General features: G+C 46.2%; 1 protein-coding gene across 6 annotated transcripts in view; it reads left to right on the top strand.

The window, feature by feature from the left end:
• TSPAN18 (tetraspanin 18) overlaps window positions 1-26,331 on the top strand; it is a 414,388-nt gene that overhangs the window by 55,338 nt on the left and 332,719 nt on the right. For 2 of the 6 annotated variants that reach the window (XM_084850864.1, XM_084850854.1), the window contains exon 4: window positions 9,290-9,404. In XM_084850864.1, coding sequence (XP_084706990.1) covers window positions 9,290-9,396 — 107 coding nt within the window. In that variant the 3' untranslated portion in view covers window positions 9,397-9,404. Of the gene's footprint in view, window positions 1-1,790; window positions 1,919-3,859; window positions 24,464-26,331 lie in introns of those variants that run through there. The other 4 variants (XM_084850711.1, XM_084850847.1, XM_084850838.1 and 1 more) reach the window with 4 other exon arrangements.

Below are 26,331 nucleotides of genomic sequence, written 5' to 3'. Positions count from 1 at the left end.
AGGATATCCTATGGCCATCTAGCCACTGTCTAGCAGCCATAGGATTGCTCCTTCCATGTCTTTTATTACTGGTTTTTATTAGGGATCTACGAAAGTCACTTACCGTTTCGCGGATCTGCTTTGCGGTGGGGGGGGGGAGGTGCTCCATCCCTCCCCCCGGAGTCCTGCCTGGCCGGCTCCGCTCCGCGGGGATTCTGCAGAGCCGCCGGCCGGCTCTGCCAGCAGCCAGACATCCGACCGCTGGGCAGCAGGGACGCAAATGGCGGCTGCCATAGCCGCCGCCATTTGCGTCCCTGTATTTAACTGTATTTAACTGTATTTAACTGTATTTAAATTATGTATTTAAATATTTACATAGGCTAAAACGGCAAATCAAAAAGGAACGCAAATAGTGCCCGCTATGCTATTTGAGTTCCCCTTTATTTTCGCCGTAATAGTCTACGTAAATATTTACGTAGACTAAAATGGTGAAAAATAAGGAACGTAAATGGCAGCTGCTGTAGCCGCCGCCATTTGCGTACTCCTTTTTTTTTTTTTTTTAACCCAGACGTGATAGGCTACGTAAGTCTTTATGTAGCCTATCACGTCTGGGTAAAAAAACAAAAAAAACGAAAGACCAGACTGCAAATGGCGGTGACGGCAGCTGGTTGGAAGACCAGCCGCTGCCGAAGCCGCTGCTGGAGCCGCCGCCATCTGGAACATCCGCCCTAGGTAAGTCTTGTCCCAGGGGGGATCCGCGGGGGGGGGGGCGGGGGAGTGGCAGGCCGTTCCACCACAGATTTCGGGGGGCCGAATGCCAGTGCATTCAGCCTCACTGAAATCCGTGGCGGAATTCTCCTCCATCCCTAGTTTTTATCATTGGTTTTCTTGTTTTGCTTTTATCATGTACATTGCCCTGAGCGCTTCAACTATAGGGCAACTCATAAACTGAATAAACAAACACCCCTTAGTGGTTGAGTTGCATTTTGAGAGTATGCAAAACAACTCCCATCCTTTAAGGGCACAATCCTGTTGAGATAGGCAGCTGCCTCCGAACTCAGAGGTGACCACCTATCCAATGCAGGGCAGGAGAAGTACAGAGGGGATCGTTCTCTCCACACTCCTCCTCCCCTGCATTTTCGGCTAGACAGCCGATTGCAGCTATCCAGCTGCAGAAGGACTGAGCAGGGGAGGAGGCTGCTGTATGACACATTGGATGTGTCGTACAGGCATTTCTGCCCTCCCCACTCTGGAATGCCCCTTTTTGGCCACTCCATGCTCCTCTTGTGAGCACAGAGGACAGGGCTGTTCTGCGAGCCTCCGAGGCAACACGGAAGTGTGGGGAGGTCAGTTCTCTGGGAACTGATCTTGGAGCGTGGGCTCCGAGGTTGGTTCCCGGAAAACCAGATATCCTATGGCCATCTAGCTGTTGACCAGCGGCCATAGGATTGCTCCCTCCATCACTTGGCAGGACCCACCAAAATGTCATTGATCATGGTCAGGTTTTGGCCGCCTCCTGTTTATGGACAGGAGGATCCCACAAAGCTTCTTGGTTCTGTCATATGATTTCATTTCCTCCAGGCTCAGCAGCTGTTGGCCTGTTTCCTGTGCAAAAGAGCTCTGCTTCCAACTCTCTTTCCCTCTCCATGTCAGGATTAAGGGAAAGCAGCCAGATTGGTCAGAGAATGTTTGCTAAGACAGAGTCACAAGGGATGCATTGTGTTTTTTGGGGCGGGGGAGGATGGGTTTCTGGCTGAAGTTGATCCTCTTCACTGTCTTGTAAACCTGGAAGTTTATGTTTCCTCTCTCAGAAAGAAGCCAGCAGCTCCTTCTGCAGTTGCCAGACCTCCCTCTACAGATACGCAGTAGTGCAGTGGCAAATTCAGAAGTGCAGGGTCCCTTCACAGCCACGCCTCTCACAGCCACACCCCCTTCTAAGGTTATACAACCTTGTGCAATTATACAATATAAATGAGCTTTCAGTCACTGGCTTTATCTCTAAGCAATAATTTCTCCCAGTCATGTTTGCTCAATGCAAATCAGCTGTTCATGTTTACTTAGAAGTCCCATTGAGTTCAATGGGTTTACTCCCATGTAAGCATGGGTAGGATTGCAGTCTTCCTCTTACTTTGCATCCCTAGTGTGTGTAAAGTAATAATGCAGAACCATGTGTTCACCAGTGCCAACCACATGCCTCAGGGAAGCTCAGAACCAGGGCAAGATGGAGAAAGCCATCCCCTCCTGCTGGACCCCAGAATCTGGTGGCAATCAGAGGTACCCTGCCTCTGATGATCCCGGGAACTATCTTGCCTCCCAATAGCACTGCTTGCACCAAGGATAGTTAACAGGAAAAACAAAAGCTCACCCTCTCCTCCATACAACTTATTCTTATCATACAAGGAGTGCAAGTGATTTGCAAAAGAAAACAACAAACATCCAGGCACAATTAACATATAGAATTCCCTGACGCAAAGATGTGGTGATGGCCACTCCCATCAGCAGCTTTTATTCATGTAGGATGGTTCCATCAGCAGCGATTGGCTATGATGGTGATGTTGAACCTCCATGTACAGAGGCAGTATACATCTGGAGACCAGACGCTGTGGTCAAACAGCAGGGAAAGTTGGACTTCCTTCTGTCTAAGCATGCATTGGATTGTACCATAAATAGAAGGACTGGGGGCTGGGTCAGAGATTCAGGCAGAAAAATCCCCTTTCAATTGACCCCTTTCAATTGACTTGTTCACAGATTGCTAAAGTGGAAAACACCTGGATATTTCCTCTTCATTGTCTATTTATTATTTAGTTTATACTCCCCCTTTCCTCCAAAAAATGGCACTCAATATAGTTGCTAATAAAATACAGATTAAAAACAAAATATTAATTAAAACAGAACATAACAAACAAATACATTAAAAACAAAAATACGGCAACCCCCCCCCCAGCATTTAAAAAAATAAACAGCATAAAATTCTGAATTTGAAAGGAGCTAGCAAACAATGGCATTTAAGCTGCAATCCTATACACACTTACCTGGGAGTAAGTCCCATTGACTGATTGGGGCTTACTTCTGAACAGATATGTAAAGCACAGCGTCGAGGCCAAGCAAAAAAAAAATTCTAGCACCTTCTCTCAGTCCACCATTTCATTCTGCCCAATAGCTCTACACTGTATGGCATTTTTAAAATTATTATTACTATTATTATTATTATTATTATTAGAGGCAGTGCTGCGCTGCCTGTAAAAAAGGGCTATATCATGCGCTCCACACACAGTCACACACCATCCTCCTCCCCAAAGTGATCTCACCCACCGATTTGAGTAATTCAGCCCCCTTCCCGCTTCCTAGCTCACTTTTACCTCACCTTCTCTTCTTCCTCCTCTACCCAGCTCTGAGCAGGTTATCCCCAACTGGGCTGCTGCAGCCAATACCCCTAAAACTCTCCCGCCTCCCTCAGAAGCTGGCTCTGGAGGCCACAGTCTTTGCTCAGACTTGGTGCGCACATGCAGCCACAGCTGCCTCTGCCCAGGGTGTGGCAGGGCGAGCTCAGCTGAACGCAGCCAGGCGGCAGCCGTGCCACCCCTGCCTCCCCTCCTCCCTCCCCCACCTCCCTCTCCCTCTTGGCAGGCCCCAGCCAAGGGGGAAGAACAAAAGCAGGGCCAAGGGACCGGCACACGCGATCGCTCCTTCCCTCGCTGGCTCACTGCTGGGAAAGTGGAGGGGAGCTGGCTGGGACCCATGTGCAAAAATAGTACCAGGTTGAAGACCTGGTGTGACCCATCAGGACTACAGGCCTGCAAATATGCCTTCCCCTAGGTGGTCACTTTATCAGATGAAGCTTATGAAAATAAGCACCACATCTTGCCACTTCTGTCTCTAGGTGCTTTGTATAACCTACTCTGCTCCAATTATCTGCCTCGATTAGCTAAGATACAGTTGAGCGCCTCTGCACATTGGCTCCAGAATATGACATCCAGTTGCTGTTGTGAATCCATGGATTTTTGTTTTGAAATGAAGTTATAAAATCCAGGCAACAAAAAATGAACACACAGAACAATACAAGATCAATAAAGAAATAAAGAAACTCCCTGAATAGCATCCTGAATATATATCATGGATATGCTTCTGGGCAATTACAGTAAAACAGCTTAAGGAGAAGCTCCCTGTCTAATGTAAGTTTTACTATATCTATATCTATCTTCTACATCTTCTATATGTAAAAGGAAGTGTTTGTCTGACTGTATGTCCTTGATGGACTCAAAAACTGTACACATGACTGTTATGAAACGTTCAGGATATGCTCTCCCTCTGTCTGGGATGGTTATAGGCGACAGGCATAGTGAAAATTTTTAAGAAAGGGGGTACTGTAGAAGGAGCTGAAATTAGATACAGATAGATATAGTAGGGGGCAGGACAAGGGGGCACGTTGCCCAGGTAACAGAAGAAGAATGTTGGGAGTTAGTGTGGCAGGACGGGGAGACAGGGTAGAGTGCAGGAGAAGGGAGTCAGGGCCGACAGAGAGGGCCATGCAAGACAGTCTTCAGGAGACGAAGAACATTACAGACCCCTCGCTCAAAGGGCTATGGGGGTCACCATGGCAGGGACTGTGCCTACAGGCCAGGGAAGGCATAATGTGTTCCACTCGGGCAGCTGTGTAACTTTGCTTGAAGGCTGCACTGTATCCAACTCTGACAGGTGTGTAAGGCTTTGTTGGACCAACCTAACAACTCTTCCCAACCTGTGCAAAGCCAGGTCCTTTTGCCAGTATAAAATATATGACACTTATATATGACACTTACTGCAGGGCTCAGTCCTGGGCCCAGTGCTCTTCAACATTTGTATAAATGACTTGGAGGAGGAGGTGCAGGGAATGCAGATCACGTTTGCAGATGACACAACATTGGGCGGGATAGCTAATACTTTGGAAGACAGAAACAAAATTCAAAGGGATGTTGATAGACTGGAGCGCTGGGCAGAAAACAGAATGACATTTAATAGGGATAAATGCCAAGTTCTGCACCTAGGAAAAAGAAACCAAATGCACAGTTACAAGATGGGGGAGACGTCAAGCGAGAAGGATCTTGGAATTGTTGTCGATCACAAGCTGAATATGAGCCAACAATGTGATGTGGCTGCAAAAAAGGCAAATGCCATTTTGGGCTGCATTAATAGAAGCATAGCTTCCAAATCCCAGGAAGTACTAGTTCCCCTGTAATAGGTGATCCATCCCTCCCCCCCGTAATCCTCCCCGGCCGGTTCCACTCTGCTGCAAGTCCACGGAGCTGCCAGCCGGGGCCGTCTGCAGCTGGACTTCTGTCCGCTGCGGGGCTGTGGCCACAAATGGCGTCCCACGAACTAAGGTCAGGATAGAGCAGGGATGCAAATGGCATAGCTGATGCCATTTGCATCCCTGCTCTCTTTGTGATTGGCTACGGAAATATTTATGCAGCCATTCATGGCAAAGGGTAGGGATGCAAATGGCGACCCCTACACCGGATGCCATTTGCGGCCGCAGCCCCACAGCGGACGGCTGCGGAACAAAGAGGACAGACCCAGACCGGCTGGCACCGGGGTCCATCCTGACCTTAGTTCGTGGGGCGGCAGTGGGGAGCAGTCCGTTCCGCCACGGACTCCAGGGGGGCAGATTCTAAAGAATCCGGCTTCATTGGAGTCTGTGGCAGATTTCTCCACCATCCCTACTCACCACTGGTTAGGCCTCATCTGGAGTACTGTGTCCAGTTCTGGGCACCACATTTTAAGAAGGATGCAGACAAACTGGAGAGGGTTCAGAGGAGGGCAACAAAGATGATCAGGGGACTGGAAACAAAGCCCTATGAGGAGAGATGGAAAGAACTGGGCATGTTTAGCCTTGAGAAGAGAGGACTGAGGGGAGATATGATAGCGCTGTTCAAGTACTTGAAAGATTGTCACAGAGAGGAAGGCCAGGATCTCTTCTCCATCATCCCAGAGTGCAGGAGACGGAATAATGGGCTCAAGTTACAGGCAGCCAGATTCCAGCTGAACATCAGGAAAAACTTCTTGGCTGTTAGAGCAATACGACAATGGAACCAATGACCTAGGGAGGTGGTGGGCTCTCCCACACTGGAGGCGTTCAAGACGAGGCTGGACAGCCATCTGTCAGGGATGCTCTGACTTAGGGATGTCAAAGAATTTCTCCACGAATCTCGGGGAGGCCGAATGCCAGCTCATTCGGCCCCCCGAAATTGGTGGAGAAACGGTCTGCCACCCCCCACCCCCGGGACGGGACTTACCTTGCTCGAATGTCCCTGGCGGCGGCGGATCCGGCGGTGGGGCAGCGGCAGCGGCTGGTCTTCTGACCGGCTGCCGCCGCTGCCATTTCCAAGTAAAAAACAAAACAAAACAAACAAACGTGATAGGCTACGTAAAGATTTACGTAGCCTATCACGGCTAGATTTTTAAAAAACACCGTGATAGGCTACGTAAATGTTTATGTAGCCTATCACGTCTGACTTTGGGGGAACAAGGGCAACTCCTTGCCCCTCCTTACCTGGACCTGAGGGAGGTCAAGTCACGGTCTTGGAGGGAGTCGCCATTTTCTTTGAAAATGGGCCATTCACACCTGTAATATTGCACAGATGGCCCCTTTTTGGCCACAATCTATGCACCGTTTGCTTCCTGGAAGAAGAAGAGTCACCATTTTAGAAGAAATAGTGACTCCCTCCAAGACTGCAGGTACTCCCCACAAGTCCAGGTAAGGAGCAGGGGGCTCGCACAGCTGGGCAGGGGACTGTCCAGATCAGGCCAAAGCACTTCAGAGCATTCCAACCTGCTTCAGGCCACTTCTGACCCACTCCGAAACCAAGCCACTTCGGTCCGAATCACCCCAATCTGGTTTAGGATTCAGGATTTGGACCGAAGCAATGCACAGCCCTACTTTTTGCACACACAGCTCCCTAAAGCTTTATATTTTCCTTTCAACAAATGAGTGAACCTTCTATGGATATGTTTTAGGGTTTCATTCATATTTATCCTCCTTTTCAGCTTTGCTTACTGATCTGAAGGATGTGAAATGTTGCCATTCAAAAGGAAAATTCTACAACATAAGAGAAAAAGGCCAGATGTGTGAGGTATACAGGCATACTTGTGTGAGGTATACAGATGTGTGAGGTATACAGGCATACAGGGTGGTGTTGCATACTTGAGAGACAGGTCTTTCACAATTAGGTAATTGGGCATGATGCAACTCTTTACATAATCGGGCATAAATTTTCTTCCTAAATATATATCTCCAATTTTGGTAATGTATCTACTTGTCGTATCTATTTCCCAGTTTACGAGAGACTTTTGGGACCCAAACAATGCTGAAGACGGCAAATGTGCTGAAGGCCAGATTCAGTGCAGAGTTGAATGTGTACAAACAGATTGCTTCAATAGACTTTACAGCACAATCCTATGAATGTTTACTCAGAAGTAGGTCCCACTTTGTTCAGTGGAGCTTATGTCCTAGTCAGTGCCTAGCTGAAGCATGTGTTTAACTGTGTGACCTCATAGGCTAGGATCTGTATTTGCATTCATGTGTATTTTTATTACACTGCTTCTTCTTGCTGAAAAATTCCTTAGTTGTTTTTGTTTGTCTGTTTGTTTGTTTTAGGGAGGGGGTGTTATTTTTATAACCTGATTCTTACAGCAAACTATTTGTAACTGAGTTAACACAGGACTGCTTTAAGCATTACAATTTGTCCATGTTGGATCACTATGTATACTGTAATAGATGAAGTACAGAACGTGTGTGTGTGTGTGCTACAAGTGCAGAGATCACACAGGGATAGCCTGATGCACAGACTTGCAGTTGGGAAAAAAGCGTTCATACTGCATGTCATATGTTACAACATTCATACTTATTCTTGCGCTAAGAATTGCAGACATTGGACTATGCCTGCAGGGTGAGGGGCATCCCCCCTCCCCACACACACACCTCTGTATTTCAGGTCATATGTGAATACCGTTCAAGTAATTACTGTGCATTAAAAGTAACCTCAGCAAGCTGAGCAAATATTCTGTAATTGCAAAAACGCAAGTGTAATTGGAAAGTATATACAAAAAAAGGCTTTTGAACCATGTTGTGAATCTAGCTCAGCCTTTCCCAACTTTGTGCTCTCCAGATGTCTTGGACTGCAACTCCCAACATTCCTGATCATTGGCCATGGTAGCTGAGGCTGATGAGAGTTGAAGTCCAAAATATCTGGAGAGCACGAGGATTGTTGTTGTTGTTGTTGTTCAGTCGTTCAGTCGTGTCCGACTCTTCGTGACCCCATGGACCATAGCACGCCAGGCCTTCCTGTCCTGCGCTCTCTCCCGGAGCGTGCTCAAGTCCATATTCATTGCATCCGTGATGCTATCTAGCCATCTCATCCTCTGCCGTCCCCTTCTCCTTTTGCCTTCAGTCTTTCCCAGCATCAGGGTCTTTTCCAGTGACTTTTCTCTTCGCATTAGCTGGCCAAAATATTTGAGCTTCAGCTTCAGTATCTGTCCTTCCAATGAGCAGTCAGGGTTGATTTCCTTTAGGATGGACTGGCTTGACCTCCTTGCAGTCCAGGGGACTCATAAGAGTCTTCTCCAGCACCACAGTTCGAACGCGTCAATTCTTCGGCACTCAGCCTTCCTTATAGTCCAGCTCTCACAGCCATACGTTGCTACTGCCCCCCCCCCCACATTCTTGAAATGGTGCTTCTAACGTCTTGCTTTGCTTTGGTCTAAAGAGCACATTAGACAACTGGGTTACTTATCAACCACCTGGATATATAACATTCCTTATTTATTGCTTGTTTTGGGATTTCTGTTCTGAAACCCTAAGCTTGACAAATAACATGTAGTCCACTTCCGCTTTTTTTATTTAAAGCTGAAGTGGTCCAGTCAATGTAATATGTATCCTCCAATAAATGCTTTAGTTAAGGAGGTTATTACTGCCACATGGTTCAGTCTCTGATTCCTGTTGTCAGACACTGATTAACTTATGAAGCTGCAAGAAGTTTGGTGAAGAGTAATCTTTATGGATTTTATTTTATTTTATTTTGCACTGGAGGGTTGTAAATTAACAAGGATTTTTTTCCTTTGGAAAAGTGAGTTCCTGGGACTAATATATAAACACATTTTCATGCTTGTGCTAGTAAAATTTTCCTGTCTTGGATTCCAAAAGTCTTAACACTAGTCCTCAAGACTGTGCCCATGGGGCTTTTGGCTTTAGAAACTTTCTTCCTCCTTCATCTTTATGAAAGGTGCATACAAACATGTCTTTAACCAGGACTGCCTGTAACTTTTTCTCCCACAGAACAAACCCAGCTTCCTCCCTGTATTCACAATGCATTGAACAGATTTACAGAACTGAATCAGCATCTGGATTGCCAATATCCATCTTGCACCTTCCCATCCCTCTGATGTTTCAGGTAGGCCACACACACCTTTTTAAGGAAATGTTTATTCATTTGGCCACTTGTTCATCCCGTTAGTTTGAAACAACAAGGAAAATCAGTTTTAAAAGAGTTGCAAAACTGTTCCAGGATATGGAGGTGGAAGGGCTTTGCACATCACAGGTGCAGCTTAATCAACACTATGCACAGAAGCCAACTTCTGTGGAAGGCTGGTAGAACTAATTTTCCCATCCTCAGTCTTAGGCCCCATCTTCACCAGGCTTTTACTCCCGGGAGGGTGCGAGTTGAGGACCCTCATGATAGATGATGCCGTCATGACTTCACAGCCATCCGTGGTTTTCGCCTTGAAAAAGCGGAGTTCCAAAGAGTCGTTCTACTGCGAGTTTTGGGGTTTGCTGCAGGTTCCCCCAAAGCTGCAGACCGTCTGTTCCTTCCCTAACCTCACTCCACATCTTACAGTGGGTATGTTGCAGGCGTGCATAGTGCCTGTGTCACTCTGTGACGCCCCTTTTCTCCCCCCATCCTTTCGCAGCTGCGCAGTTACAGAGGCACAGAGGGGAGTTTTCATCTATTTAATCACACTTTTGCACATTTTTGCAGCGTTGTATCTTTGCAAAGGTTGCTTTTGGGCTCAGTACCCAAGGGTTGGGGGGAGAGCTGGGGGAGGAACAAAATCACTCTGGCCACCATTTTGGAGCGATGGCTAAGCACGTAGCACTCATGCTTGTGAGTGCGAACCATCGCGGAAGTCTCGGGCTGGGGAACTGACAAACTGATGGTGCGGAAATGAAGGAGCACAAAATACCCAATTTTTACCTAAAACAGGGTCAGAAAGACACAGCAGAGCCCCTGATATATAAAATAGCCACTGAAGTGTCGCACCCTCACACTCATGAGACTGCACAGCTGCACATTTCAGTGTAGTGGCAAAAAAGGGGGGGCATGGCGAGTCTCTTAGGGACGTTCGCAGTACGTCATGAGTGTATCTCACGGCATGCTGATTCGAAGCCACGTTGCTGCACGCTTGCGACAGGGTGGGGGGTCAAAGCAGTGCCATATAGATGGGGCCCTAGAGAGGAAATGGTTCTTCTGAATGCAGTGTTGTAACTGTACTTCTAAGTGGCTTGTCCACTCAAATGATACAGTTTGTGTAAAAAAAATTTCAGTTGTAAATTCTCTGATATTCACTGCCAGGAGACTTGGCTCATGGCCAGAGTTTGCAAGGTATGAAGCGATCCCTTGGCAATCAAACCTTTCTTCATTATTGATAGTGGAGACAGTGAAGCTTCTTCTTTCCTCTTTTGATGGCACTCCCCCCCCCCACCGCCCACATCCCCATTTCTTTTTCTCCCAGGATAGAAAGGATAAACTCTGCCAAAGTATCACTTAAAGAAAGGCAACAAAATTAGTGATGTCCTTGGCATAACGTGATCAGTCCCAGGAGCAACAGCTAATGCATCCCCTCTGGGCAGCGTCTTTCCCGATTTAAGACTCCTTGGAATTAGCTTTAAGAGCTTGAATATTTGACTAAGCCAGCCAAAGGGTGGCAGGTTTTTTTTCCCCTCCTCACCTGTAATTGCAGATGAGGTGAAATCCTTAAGGGTTCTGTTTTGGTCGTGAACAACCCCTCTTGTTGGTGTGGACTGAGCTTAACTCAGGCTTGATTTTCATGTTACTAAAATGACATGGTAGCTACCAAATGAACCACTCTCCCATGATTCATTCCATAACAACTCCCACCCTAGTAATGCTCAGCTGCTGATGCTGCTATGTGGGAGCTTGACATGATTCTATGCAGCTGACATGATGTGAGATGAATACCGGAATCTCACAATAAAATATGAATCAGGATACTGCCAGAAGTAGCCTGGAGAAGGGACTCTGTCTCTGATACCAAATAAAATGAAAAAGTCTACTTCAGACTAAGCCAGAGGTGGGCAAGTTGTGGCCCTCCAGATGTTTGGACCTTCCACCATCCCTCGCTATTGGCTATGCCAGCTAGGGCTGATGGAAGTTGTAGGCTAAAACATCTGGAGGGCCACAACGTGCTCACCCCTGGAATAAGCAATCATACTAGGGAAGCACCCAACCAGTAATGAAATTCAACCATACTGGACCTCAAGACCGATATGCAATCATTGGGAGCATGCCAGTTCCAATGTGCTCATTGTGCATGGGTCAGGTGAGGGATCAACTGTGGGTCTAACTCTGGATTGCAGCTGGGCACACTATTTGTCAACCTATTATTGGGAGATTTATATTGATATGGACCCTCAGATTGGATTGGAATCTTGCTCATTCACCAGGAGCAAGTTGTAACTGGACTGAGGGAAAGTTATGAATCACAGGCTCAATTCGTAATTATAGGAACTAAAAGCCAGCAAGAGCCCCGCCCAGCCTGCTGCATATAGGGGAGGCCCAACCTCTTAGGGATTTGTCCTCAGCAAAGCAAGAGAAGGGAGAGAATGATGCTGTGTAATGATGTGCCCCAATGATGCTTTCCACTTCACATTATTCATTTGTTGCATTCCCTGCTGCAAGGCACCTGAAGCAAGTCCAGCTCCCATCATCCACAACCACTGGTCAGGGATGATAGGAGTTGTATTCCAACAACATCTGGAGGGCCACAGATTTCTCGCCTCCAACAACATATAGCAAAGGAAGACCTGTAATTAAAAATGCCGTAATACAAATCTGAAAGCCTCGTAAGTTACCAAGGAGAGTGAGAAGAAGATGCATCTGGGGAAAATCCTGCCTTGGACTGTGAGAGGGAGCAAAAGGGTGGGTTGGTTCTTCTGCTGAATAAGGGGTTTTATTTGACCCTCTAACTGGCAGACATCCTTGAAAACGTTCAAGGCCTAGGTTGGCTTGGTGGTCCATCACATTGATGTTGAAGGACAAAGAGGCCTTCTGCTATTCCTGAACTCTGCATTTGCGATAAAGGATATTGGCTGGGAAGAGGTCTGCCAAACAATTCATTGTAGCTGATACTGCTGAACTCTGATGCAAGGAAAGCAAGTGGCTGGCCTTGAATGGCTGAGTTAGTCATTCGGAAGGAAAGGAGGGGACAAGGTGAATGGATTGTTTGAACAGCTGTGATGAATCAGCAGCCCCTTTCCCCTCCCCCCTCCCCGCGCCTGCATAGCAGCAGCCTCCCCCATGCCAAGCCAAACAGAAGCATTCCTAAAAGCAGGCTACTGCAAGGCTGCCATATTGTATGGCAGGAGGGGACCAGCACACCAGCTGAGGAGGAAGGAAAGCAATGTTTGTAGATGAGATGGGGCATTGGGGAGATAAGGGCCTTCTTTAGAGGGCACAAAATATACACACAATTCTGTTGGCCCCCATAACATGGAAAGGCAATTAGGTGACTGCTGTGGTGTTGACTCATAGGGCTTATATTTCCCTTTAACTGCTGATGAATTAGAAGAGTTGTGGATTTCAGAGCTGTAGGTTGGCCTCTGCGAAAAAAAAGGCTCTCTCTCCATCTCCAGATATTTTTGGTACAATTTTCTCCTCTCTTTCCTCCCATGTTTTTTGGAGAATTTAGTACCTTCTATCTTCATCTGATTTTTTAAAAAAAACACAGGGAAAATATATCACAGAAATGCATAGCTTGTACACACCACTCTTTTATTATTAGATGAATCCATTTCAATAGCACCCACAGTTCACAACCCAACAACAAACCACAGGTTCTCTTCATGGGTTGTTCATGGTTAACAAAACATGGTTTGTTCGTGCAGCTGGGTTCAGACAATACGATAACCCATATTTCAATAACAACCCATGGTTCAATGACAACCCACACTCAACTCAGCCCTTGAGTATGGGTTATCATGCTGTCTGAACGCAGCCAGTGGGTTTTAAACTGAAAATGAAATTTTGGAATCGAAAATGAAAAATGTTGCATGAATGGCTACTTCCCTTCATCAAATGTGGACAGGCTGCAGGCATTTGTTCACACAGCACTTTGTCGTCGTTGCAAGTCAGACTCTCAGGCAGACCAAGGCACAGCTAAGCATTGTGATTATGGCGTGTGCAGTTAGAGGCCTTGTAATTGCTATAATGGTCTCTCAGAGGATTCAGCCCAGGCCTTGTAATGACACAGCTGGCCTGTCTCACCCAAAGGGATCGTTTCCACTTTATTATAACTGTGATTTCCAGCTCAGTAATTCCAGAATATTTTTATCCCCTTGGGAGAGGGGGTTGTAAATACTTGCTGAGTGTCCTGGGTTATTTTATTTTGTCTCTTTCCCCCTTCCAATCAGCAGCTGCCAGGAAAGGAAATTTCTAAGCAGATTCAAAAATGGTCCCTCCTTTCAACACTAAAGGAATCTTTACCTGTGCTTCCCCTGACCAATTTCAGCAGTTTCTCCAGAGCTTCATGGGACATGTAAAATTCTTCTGACTTTTTTTTTAAGGTAATCAGCAAAAATGCATACTAACAAAATACCCATTATTATGAGAGGCTATGTGGTGGAAGGGCCTGTTATATCATAGAGTTGGGGCTGGGGTGCACAAAGAAACCTTAAGGGCACAATCCTATGCAGACAGAAAAAAGCCCTACAATTCCCAACATGCCCCAGCCAGCCATTCTGGGAAATGTAGGACTTTCCCCCATCAAAACATGCATAGGATTGCGCCCTAAACCTCCTCTGGGATTCCAGTCAAAGTGATCCAGACCACCCGGTCTCAGGAGAGGAGGAAATGTTTTCCTGTCTACAACAGTGGCCTTAAGGGGAATCCTTTACTTCCTTCCATATAACTGAATGGCAGCCATTCCATCTTATGTAAAAATGTAAAGGAGTGTACTTTGCTTATACCAGTGGTCAACGATGGGGCATCTGTGGGTGCTATTGCACCCTTGGAGACATGTCATAGTGCCCACAAGACCCTGACTCCCCTCCTTTCCATGACCACATAATATTGAGCAAGGAAGCAGCTCACACTAGTTGCAAAATCTGGCTCTGAGGGGATTCCCCAGCAGCTGTGAGAACTGGAAGAGTAGTGAGTGAAACTTGTGTGTGAGGAGAGAAAACACCCAAAGAATGAGGGAGGTGTACAGATAGAGAGAGAGAGAGAGAGTGCGAGCACACAAGAAAGGGGGGCTGTAACATTTTGTGACTGTCCATGTACCATATGAGCCTCGTGTGGTGCAGAGTGGTAGGCGGCAATATTTCAACCGAAACTCTCCCCACAACTTGAGTTCGATCCCAGGTAGCCGGCTCAGGTCGACTCAGCGCTCCATCCTTCCGAGGTCGGTAAAATGAGTACCCAGCTTGCTGGGGGAAAGGTAGTCACGACTGGGGAAGGCAATGGCAAACCACCCTGCTATAGTCTGCCATGAAAACGCCAGCGAAAGTGGCGTCCCTCTAGGAGTCAGCAGTGACTCGGTGTTTGCACAGGAGGAACCTTTCCTTTCCATGTACCGTATAGCAGCCATTTTGTAGTGACACCCAATATGCTTTTTCAAGCGGGGGGGGGGGGGCTGCTGACAGTCCTCTTAAGTTTTTTCCTCTTCCCTCCCCATCCCAGAATAAAAATGCTTCAAACAAACAAACAAACGCTTGCAAATGCCACACCACCACTGGTGACCCCTGCACTCATGTTAACTGGAAGACACATTTTCTTAAATGTGTGTTTGCTGTTATAAAGTGGGGAGGATTTATCTCTGACAAGCAGAGCTGAGGGGGTTAGTGACTGAACTCAGTGAGAGGGCGAAGTGGTCAGAAATGGCTCCACATCCCACCTGCTGGGATCAAAACGTTTTAAACCACCAAGCAGGTCACCAGCTCAAAACAAAACAAAACAACCCTCTCTCACGCACACAGCCTTTACTGTGGCAGATGCTGATTCTGCTCTGCCCGCAACTCCTTCACAGGCTTTCCACTCAACAAGACAGGTGCTCTTGGCTGCTAGTCTGACATGTTTGCCATTTAAGTACTAAATGGGAAGCCTCTCACAAGCCTTGCAGTGTCCCATGTGTGCTTGCAGTCTGTACAGCCCCTGCCATCTTTCCTCAGTTCATTTCTCAAGTGCCTTCCTCCACCTTCTCCCCCGATAGACCGCCTCCTCCTCACCAAGTTTGCTTACTCTAACTCCCATAAAACAAACATTTATTTAAAAGCAACTTCCTCCAAAATACCCTTTCCTCTTTTCAGTTAACCTCTCTCTGTCTCATCTCTTGTTTTGTTTTCTCTCCCCCTGCCCCCCCCCTTTTTTTTTTTAAGAACATCTCTGCAGGTTTCCTTTTTAATTGGTCTTTTCCTTCATTTTTAAAAGCAGCTGGATATATCCAGCTGTTTTTCTCCACAAGCAGCTTCGGAAATGAGGTGACAACCCCAGCCCTCCTTGAGCCTTGAGGTTAATTGGGTGGGACCTGAGGGTGGGGATTAAATTAATAGCCTACAAAATGTTTGAGGTTAGGCACTGAGAACTTTGGTTGGAGCGAATGGAATTTTCCATCAGCCACATATACGTTCTCTTCCTTTCTCTGCCCATTGCTTGCAGAGCCTAAAGGCCTGTAGCTCTGCCTGTGCTCTCTGACCTAAGTGTGGTTCCTACATAAGCATTGTGGGAGTCTGTGGGAATGCCATTGTCTCAAGGCTGAAGTCCAGCGAGCCTCCAAATGATAGCCCCTCCATCAGCATGTTGATGTAGGGGTTCTTTCAGCCCAAGGGCCAAATTCAATTTCAGAGAAGCTCCCAGGAACCACATTCCAGTGGTGAGTGGGTCTGAAAGCAGAAATGGTCAGGGTCAAAGGCAAAAGGGGCAGGGCCAAAAATACCAGCGTATTTTAGCGTAAAGTCGTTTACTGCCAGTATCTAAGCCTCAGGGGAGGCATTTCGACCTTTTAGTTTGGGGGGAAACTGTGCCACAAAACCACCAAGCCATCTATGGTCGGGGAGGGGATGGATGGATGGATGGACTCACCTGCACCCAGATTCGTCAGGTGCTTGCCGCGCCACTGTGACTACCAGCTCCTGCTTGGGGCACCGCATCGCCTCGGCAACTGCCCGATGATGCTGAGGAGCCATCCACCCTTGTTGTGAGATGCCATTTTGCGCAACAGTGGCGGCTCAGGCATTTCCAGGAAGGGAATGTTGCAGAAATAGTGGCCGTAATGGGCCGTTCACACAACATTACAAACATGAATGCTCCCTTCACACCTGTAATGTTGCATAAATGGCCCCTTTGCAGGCACCATTTCTGCAACATTCCCTTCCTGGTAGAGCCCGAGCCGCCACTGTTGCACAAAATGGCAGCTCACAAGGAAAGTGGGCAACTGCCGGGCACTTGCTGAGCCTCAGGGCACTGACAAAGTGGGTCCATGCTTGTGACATCCCTAGTGAGGGTGAAGGTGGCGGGGACAGGGAAAGGTGACATGTCCATATAGGGAACCCCAGGTGGGCCAGATTTGTCTTGTGGGCCTGAGCCTGAGGTTCAACACTCTTGCCCTACATGGAGCCACAGTTTTCTCACAAATAGTGGCCCGGTTCAGATGATCATATCTTGCCTCAATAATCCTTTCGAATGAGTGAGCCTTTTGATTGCATGTGCAGCTCCCTCCTTTGTGGTGTGAGCAATCAAACCAGGAAGCCTCTAATTAACCATCGTTTCCCTTTTTATCTGAACTAGGAAACTATAATTAACAGTTTCAGAACAACTTAGGATATTAAACAACAGTGATGTTCAAAAGCATATTAGGGAAGACACTGACCAATTTGGCATGTGCCAAATTTGCTCTGTAATGCTGTACCTAAAATTATTGATGCAATACAATCTGCAATAGACAATAAATTGCCATTTACAGCAGTAACATATGCCTTGTCAAAACTGGATTACTGGTCCAGTTCTGCCCTCCTTTTTAGGTAACTAAATTCAAAGGTCCATGGCTTCAATTCCAGTCTTTGGATGAATAGAGGGTAAGGTCTTCTGATAAATAGTTTGTAAGAGTGCGATCCTATGTATATTTAGACAGAAACAAGTCCTGCAACTCCCAGCATTCCCCAGCCAACCATGCTAACTGAGGAATGCTGGGAGTTGCAGGACATTTTTCTGTCTAAACGTGCATAGGATTGTGCCCTAAATGATACAAATCTGATTTGCATGTAAGTCGATGCAGGAGGAAGATAAGGAAGCCGGGTTTGTGTCTGCATGCAGTAATAAAGATTTAGGTAGAAAATGCAATTTCACATCTCCTAAATGTGATCAACATTACTCCAGGTCTCCTGGCCATTTGGTCATTCTGTAAACTGTAAAAAACACGCAACTGTATTCCAAAGCACTTGTCAAGCACTGATACAGCATGGCAGGGCTGGCGTTCCGAGTGTGAAGATGATTCAAAACTATGTTTCACTTGGATGAGCATAGAATGCCTGAGAGGGGAATCTTGACAGATAGCCATAAAGAGAGAAAACTGTACCATGCTCAATGACAGGGAGAACTCCAGCAGGAAATCAGGGATGGTGGGAGGAGGGCAAGTTCTTTTAATACCACACAAGTTCAGTTTGATTCATGCTAGTAGAGAGCCAACAATGAGAACTTCTCACTGGAGTAACGTCTCTGGGGGATGTAAGCCCTGTCAACAGATCACATTCTACAGCCAAGCCAAAAACAGCAGTGATATTTCTGTATGCTTGGTTTTTATTTTACTATCTAGGATAGGATGCTGGCTTTTCAGGTCAATTCAGGATTACAAAGCTACCATAGGCACAGATGTACCCAAACATGTTGGTTGTCTCAAAAGCAAAGAATTGACCCTGTAGGGAGGTGACAATCTATTATTCTTCTTGGGAGCATCCTGTATCCTAAAGGGTCATCAGAGCCAGCCTCAAGCTGGAATTTGCCTGCCCTACACAGGGAGTCACATCTTCACCTTCTATATCTGGGGGGCAGGGGTCTCCACAACAACAGAAGGAGAAGCGAATGGAGGATTACCCAGATTTTTTCAAGGAATTTTTGCTGCCCTTTGGTCCACACAGGGCTCCACGAGCGAGTGCACCGCACCAGTATAAGTTGCTACACAGAACATACTTTCGAATGGGGTGGGGGGATTGGAGTAAATGTCATCAGACTGGTGGGGGCTGCTAAACCAGTAAGAGAGTCTCCCCCCCCAAGCTCTCCTTTCTCCTTCCACTGATACTCCCGTAATGCGATGGATCAAAGCTTAGCACTAATTACTTCCTTACACCAACAAAGCAAACAGTAAGGAAACACAGCATATCTTTTGTTACTTGATAAAATCCTGGGAGGTCTCCTCCCATGAAATGGTCTTGCCAAAAAACAATCTCTTTCTCTCTCCCTGCCAGCCCCTGCCCTCAGTAAAGACATGCAACAAGCCTCATTGACCACAATGGGAGTTACTTCTGAGGAGACACCTGCGTCCCCAAGCTATGCCCAATTCTACCAATTTCTTGTTTTTTTTCTTCCCCTTAAAAGTGCTACCTCACTTTGTCACTATTGCACATTTGTCCAGCAACACCCACACCCCCTATCTTGCTATGCCATTATCACGGAATTACTCTATCACACAATTGTGCTATCATACAATTGTGCAATTGCATGATAGAGCAATTGCGTGATCGAGGCATAGTGAGATAGAAGAAATCACCTATCCTGAAAGAAAGAAGTTAAACTAATCACACTACAAAGGGATCTTGAATGTCACTGTGTCAACTATCATGCATTTGTCCAGCAATACCTATACCCCCATCTCACTATCTTGCATTTGCCAGCTATTCCTATACCCTCTAATAGTGAGATAGCAAGATAGAGGGTATAGGTATTGCTGGACAAATGCACAATAGTGAGAGAGTGAGATAGGGTGTGTGCGTATTGTGGACAAAAGTGCTATTTCACCTTAATGCTTTACTTTTTTTAAAAAAAGTTACAGGCTGCCCAGAGCACACCTATACTTTTGGGGGATAGCCACCAGAGTTTAGTAGTAGGCAAGGTGAAATAAATGCCATGAGGTAGCTCAGAACAATGATGGCCAGCTGTGAAATAGCAGAAAGATTGGGGAAACACAGGTGGGGAAAACATTGGGGTAACACCCATTGACTGGGGTCCGTGAGGTCATGGCCAGGTGAAAGACACACCCCTGGGCAGGGCTATCATGCCAGAATAAATACGGAGGGTGGTGCACACCACAACAGAAGCGCAGACAAGCCGAATTAAGGAAAACAATCAAACTAGTAGTCTGAGAAGAACAGGTTTTTCCTCAATAAGCTCTGGGGTGGCTGTGGGATGGGAATAACATTATGTATCCCCAATGACCTCTGAACAGAGCCAGCTCAGAGTACATCGCTTGTGGAGACACCCCCCAGATCTATTCTCTCTTCCCGCACCCGACTTTTTTTCACTCCATGCACCTACCTATATACTTCAGAAAGCTATTCAGGCTTGAGTTGTGCTGAATCCCCCATGGAGAGGAAGTCGTACAATTGCAGAGCAGAGACAGCCCAATAACTGCCACTGTGATTGCCTGGTCTCACTCACTCATGCCCGTGATAATGTACATGACTAATTGAGACTGTGTTAATGTTATGATTCCATTACAGCTGAGCAAGATGCCAGCTGCAGCGACACCCCCGGTGGGACTGGAATGAGCTGCAATTGAAAATGTATGTAGTACTGTGGATCTGCTCAGAACTTCAGTGTTAAGGAAGGAAGACACAGAGTTATTCATTATTAAGTCGTTGTGCTTTCTCAGCCTCAAAGTGCAAGTCTAGGCTGAGGTAGGTGGCATATGGGGTGACAACTGGAAACTTAAGTGTATTCTGTCATAAGACATGCCACACCCTGGGTGTTTGCTTGCTCTTGAACCTTCCTTCCCAGACAGTGCTGAAGTCTGCCCTAATACTCTAGAGATGCTTGTATATTCATAATATTTGGCTTTTCATAGAATCATATAATAGTAGGGTTGGAAGGGGCCTACAAGGCCATCGAGTCCAACCCCCTGCTCAATGCAGGAATCCAGGTCAGAGCATCCCTGACAGGTGGCTGTCCAGCCTCGTCTTGAACACCTCCAGTGTGGGAGAGCCCACCACCTCCCTAGGTCATTGGTTCCATTGTCAGAGCAATATGACAATTGCAGTCAGGATGGTTTTCCTGATGTTCAGCCGGAATCTGGCTTCCTGTCACTTGAGCCATTATTCCATGTCCTGCACTCTGGAATGATCGAGAAGAGATCTTGGCCTTCCTCTCTGTGACAACCTTTCAAGAAAAAACCTTTTCTTGGTTTATATTATAAAGCTCATGTGAGAAAGGTGATCATTACAGGGACTTCTTTCTGGATGCAAACCTGAATGCATACAGTCAACTCAAAAGTCCTCATTTTCTAGTTCTCAAGAAACACTCTTTAATATTCTGCCATTTCCTAGGGATAGGGGAGAAATTCATTCGGTTTGCATCGTAATGTGACCTACTTTGTATTGCCCATCCGATATATGGATCAAAATGCAGCTATACTTTGATGTTTGCACTCTTCTGAATTTTATGATCTGATTCTCAGATCAGAAAATGCCTACAAGAATGTATATTAGGGCAGGGATGGGAAATGTTTTTCAGCCCAAGGGATGAATCCAACTTTGGAGACACTGTTGGGGCCCAAAGGCAAAGGGGATGGGGCCAAAAGCAGAAGGGGTGAGGCCCAAAATACCAGCATATTATGACTTAAAGGTGCAATCCTATGCATGTAGAGACAGAGAAAAGGCCTACTCCCAGCATTCCCCAGTCAGCCTTGCTGGCTAGGGAATGCTGGGAGCTGTAGGCCTTTTCTCTGTCTAAATATGCATAGGATTGTGCCTTAAATCTATTACAGCCAGTGACTAAGCCTTAGGAGAGGCATTTAGAAGAGGGAAAAGCTACACAAAAGCAGGGAAACCATCCAACTATTGATGGTCGGGGGTAAGATGGTGAGGCCAGACTGGGGGGGGGGGCACAGCCTTCTGGGAAATTCCAGAGGGCTGAATTGGAACCCCAGGCACGCCAATTTGGCCATCCCTGCCCCTGTATTAGGGGGAAGTGTGCACAAGAATGTGCATATTAGTGAACATTATATACAAAAATGCATTATGTTACAGAAAGTTGCTTGCAAAAATCCATATATTAGAAAAATGCATACAGAAGATGCATATATTAGGAGGAATGACACAAAGATGCATAGAAGTTTTGTGCAGACAAAAAAGACTGACACACTGTTGCGACAATGGGATGAAATGAACTTAACGTTGGGAAAATGAGAACCTGAGCCAAATCAAAATTTGTCCATTCCTACTATTTCCTCCTCCTGCTGTATTTGAGGATCTGTGTGGATTGGAGTCATTTTCCAGCAGCAGCATTAAAAGAGGAAAAGGACATATATAACCTAAAACCATAGAGGAAGCTTTTAAAAATATGAATCAGCTGTTTTTTCTGTGTTTCCTTTTCCTCAAATCAGATTTATGTGTTGTATTATTATAAAAGAATGAGTTAAATTATCATTTTCTTTCATGGTCCTATCTGATGTACTTTAAGATTTGGAAAAGGAAGTTCTGCTGATGAACTGTCAGGAGCGCCCTGGCGGCCTCTTTCAGTAGACTCCAATAGCCAACTCAAGACACAGAAGAAAGGATTCTTTTCAAGGCTTTAATCCTTTTACAACTTAATGACTCTTTCAGATGCTAATCACCAGCCACTAAGCAATGAACAGCAGAGTAGCCTATGCCCTGGGTTAGGCAGTTGGTCCCCGTTTGAAGGAGAATCACTTGAAGACCCTGAACTTATGGGCTAGGGAGAGATCCTCCCTCTTTCCCTCGGGTCCACAGGAGGCGGCCGTTGCTTGCGCGCCAAACGGGCGCTATGCCTCCTTTCCACGCCCTCCGTCGCTCATTGTTCTTTGCGTCTGCGTCACGCATCTAAGAAGCCCCCCTCCCACACTTACTCACTTCCAGGGTCACTATCTATCTCAGGAATGCTGGCAGGAGGAATCTCTGCCAGGTGCTGAGCCTGTGAGGGATGAATTGTCTCTTCTCAGAATCAGAACTGCTCTGGGGCTCTCTGGGCTCAGTTTCCACCCTGACATGAACTTCCAGAGGGTAGCCATGTTAGTCTTGCAGCAAAAACAATGAAGAGTCTTGTGGAATCTTAAAGGCTAATACATTTATTCTGGCATAAGCTTTTGTGGACTATAGCCACTTCATCAGATGCATGGAGTATTCTTCCCATCATCACCACCACCACCCATATGTACTGTATATGAACCTGAAACTCTCCATAATACTCCACAAGAAAGCTTATGATAGAATAAATGAGTTAGTCTTTAAGGTGCCACAAGATTATTTGCTGTTTTTACTTGATAATGTATAACAAGGGGAGGCAATATGCTCACAGACACCTTCATTGATGCCCACCAAGGTGGGCACTCCTCCCATTTTAACACATTTTTAACAGCAGCTGGGATTGCTGTGAAATGAGTTTCTGTTGATGCTGAAAATTCTGGGCTCAAATCCATTGTTTAGTGTGTTGGGGCTCAGACCCCACCCTTGCCAAGCCTCTCGTGGCAGCCATTTTGTGGTGGTGCCCGGGACAGTTTCTCAAATTGCCAAATGTGCCCATGGCTCAAAAAGGTTTATTTTATTTTATATATATAATTGTTATGTGTTATATCCAGGCCCATAGCCAGCCTTAAAGATTGGGGGGTGCAAAAAAAGTAGAAGGGCAGTTAATCTGGTTTGCAGGCCTTTTAAAGACAAAATTGTACTGTTTTTTAATTATTTGTAAAATAATTTAGGGGCAAAGAAAATTTGGGGGGCAGCCCCCAGCCCCCCCCCCACTGCAGGCTTGGGCCCCATCTACATGGGGCTTTTACTACAGTTCTACTCCACCCACAAATTGATAGTGTCAGATGATGCATACTTCTGTCTGTAGCTAGCCCAGCGTTTCTTGCCCTAAATCCAGGTTTTTTCCAAACTCATTTTGTGCTGGATTTTCCTGTCACAGTGGCTGCAGTCTGTGTGACCTCAGCTGGCTTCATCGTGGGCTGGTGGAAGTGATGCGGATTGATGGAAGGGAAAGAAGCATGGGGCGGAGGCATGGGGAGAGCAGAGGGGCAAACATGTATACCTGGATGTAATTCATTGCCTTCAGTTCCATGTCACTGCCTTTCACTTTAAATTGTCGAGCTTGGGAGTGTGGGGAGGGGAGCTAGCCGTGCTATTTAAAACTGTGCAGCTACGTAGGAGCACAGCTGAGAAATGGTGGATGCCTGCTGATTCGAAGCTGCACAGCTAAGAAAGGGTGGATGGCAGGATGGATGATTTTCATGAACATGTACTCAGAAGCACTACATTGAGCCCGTGTGTGTGTGTGTGTGTGTGTGTGTGTGTGTGTGAGGGGGAGGGAAGTGTGTTGATTGGGCAGTTAATATACATCAAAGACAACGTGCTAGTCACTCTCCCTCCTCCCCAACTCCACGCTCTCTGCTCTCAGCGCCTTTTGCACTCCGGATCATTCTGCTCAGTCTCTGGGTGGCAGTGGCTGCCTGCTTGCCTGCCCACCTCATAAATGTGTGTGTGTATGTGGGGTATCCCCTTCATGGATCACTGCCTTGTTGTGGTGAAGGGGCTTGCGTAACTCAGTGAAGCCATAAACTATGCCGTGCAGGGCCACCCAAGACGGACAGGTCATGGCAGAGAGTTCTGACAAAATGTGGTCCACTGGAGAAGGAAATGGCAACCCACTCCAGTATTCTTGCCAAAAAAGCCCCATGGAACGTATCACAAGGCTAAAAGATATGACGCCGGAAGATGAGCCCTCAGGTTGGAAGGTGTTCAGTATACTACTGGGGAAGAGCAGAGGGAATTTCCAAGTAGTGCCAGAAAGAGTGAAGCGGCTGGGCCAAAGCCGAAAGGACACTCAGCTGTGGATGTGTCTGGTGGTGAAAAGAAAATCCGATGCTGTAAAGAACAATATTGTTTAGGAACCTAGAATGTAAGATCAAACCACTAAACCATTCAGGTATGACCTAAATCATACCTGAATATACAGGTATATTCAGTGTAATATACACTGTATGAATATACAGTGGAGGTGAGGAATAGATTTAAGGGATTAGACCTGATAGACAGAGTGCCTGAGGAACTATGGATGGAGGTCTGTAACATTGTTCAGGAGGCAGCAACTCAATCCATCCCAAAGAAAAAGAAATGCAAGAAAGCAAAGTGGCTGTCTGATGAGGCTTTACAAGTAGCTGAGGAAAGAAGGGAAGTGAAAAGCAAAGGAGAAAGGGGAAGATATATCCAACTGAATGCAGAGTTCCAGAGAATAGCAAGGAGAGACAAGAAAGCCTTCTTAAATGAACAATGCAAAGAAATCGAGGAAAACAATAGAATGGGAAAGACTAGAGACCTTTTCAAAAAAAAATCAGAGATCTCAAGGGAACGTTTTGTGCAAAGACAGGCATGATAAAGGACAAAGAAGGCAGGGACCTAACAGAAGCAGATGAGATTAAGAAGAGGTGGAAAGAATATACAGAAGAACTATACAGGAAGGTCTTAATGTCCCTGATAGCCATGATAGTGCAGTCACTGAACTTGAGCTGTACATCCTAGAGAGGGAAGTCAAGTGGGCCTTAGGAAGCATTAGCAGAGATGACAGTATTCCAGCTGAGCTATTTAAGATCCTAAAAGATGATGCTGTTAAAGTGCTGCACTCAATAAGCCAACAAATTTGGAACACTCAACAGTGGCCACAAGACTGGAAAAGGTCAGTTTACATTCCAATCCCAAAGAAGGGCAATGCCAAAGAGTGTTCAAACTACCGTACAATTGCACTCATTTCACATGCCAGCAAGGTTATGCTCAAAATCCTACAAGCTAGGCTTCCGCAGTATGTGAACCAAGAACTACCAGAAGTACAAGCTGGGTTCCGAAGAGGCAGAGGAACTAGAGGTCAAATCACCAACATTCGCTGGATCATGGAGAAAGCAAGAGAATTCCAGAAAAACGTCTATTTCTGCTTCATTGACTACGCTAAAGCCTTTGATTGTGTGGATCACAACAACCTGTGGCATATTCTTGAAGAGATGGGAGTACCAGACCAACTTACCTGTCTCCTGAGAAACCTGTACGAGGGTCAAGAAGCAACAGTAAGAACCAGACATGGAACAACCAAATCGTTCAAAATTGGGAAAGGAGTACGACAAGGCTGCATATTGTCGCCCTGCTTATTTAACTGATATGCAGAGTACATCATGAGAAACGCCAGGTTGGATGAATCACAGGTCAGAATTAAGATTTCCGGGAGAATTATCAACAACCTCAGATACGCAGATGATACCACCCTAATGGCAGAAAGTGAAGAGGATCTAAAGAGCCTCTTGTTGAGGGTGAAAGTGGAAAGTGTAAAAGCTGGTTTGAAACTCAACATTAAAAAAACGAAGATCATGGCATCTGGCCCCATCACTCCCTGGCATATAGAAGGGGAAGAAATGGAAGCAGTGACAGATTTTATTTTCTTGGGCTCCAAGATCACCGCAGATGGTGACTGTAGCCATGAAATTAAAAGACGCTTGCTCCTTGGGAGGAAAGCTATGGCCAACCTAGACAGTACAGTAAGAAGCAGAGACATCACCTTGCCGACAAAGGTCCGTCTTCAAAGATATGGTTTTCGCAGTAGTAACGTAAGGCTGTGAGAGCTGGACTATAAGGAAGGCTGAGTGCCGAAGAATTGATGCTTTCGAACTGTGGTGCTGGAGAAGACTCTTATGAGTCCCCTGGACTGCAAGGAGGTCAGATCAGTCAATCCTAAAGGAAATCAACCCTGAGTGCTCATTGGAAGGACAGATACTGAAGCTGAAGCTCAAATATTTTGGCCAGCTAATGCGAAGAGAAAAGTCACTGGAAAAGGCTCTGATGCTGGGAAAGATTGAAGGCGAAAGGATAAGGGGACGGCAGAG

This window comes from Heloderma suspectum, chromosome 1, assembly GCF_057233095.1.
Source record: "Heloderma suspectum isolate Gila_16-S chromosome 1, 16-S_ref, whole genome shotgun sequence".
NCBI lineage: Eukaryota > Metazoa > Chordata > Lepidosauria > Squamata > Helodermatidae > Heloderma > Heloderma suspectum.
The sequence above is the reverse complement of the archived record's forward strand: the minus strand, read 5'-3'. Positions and strand labels throughout refer to the sequence as shown.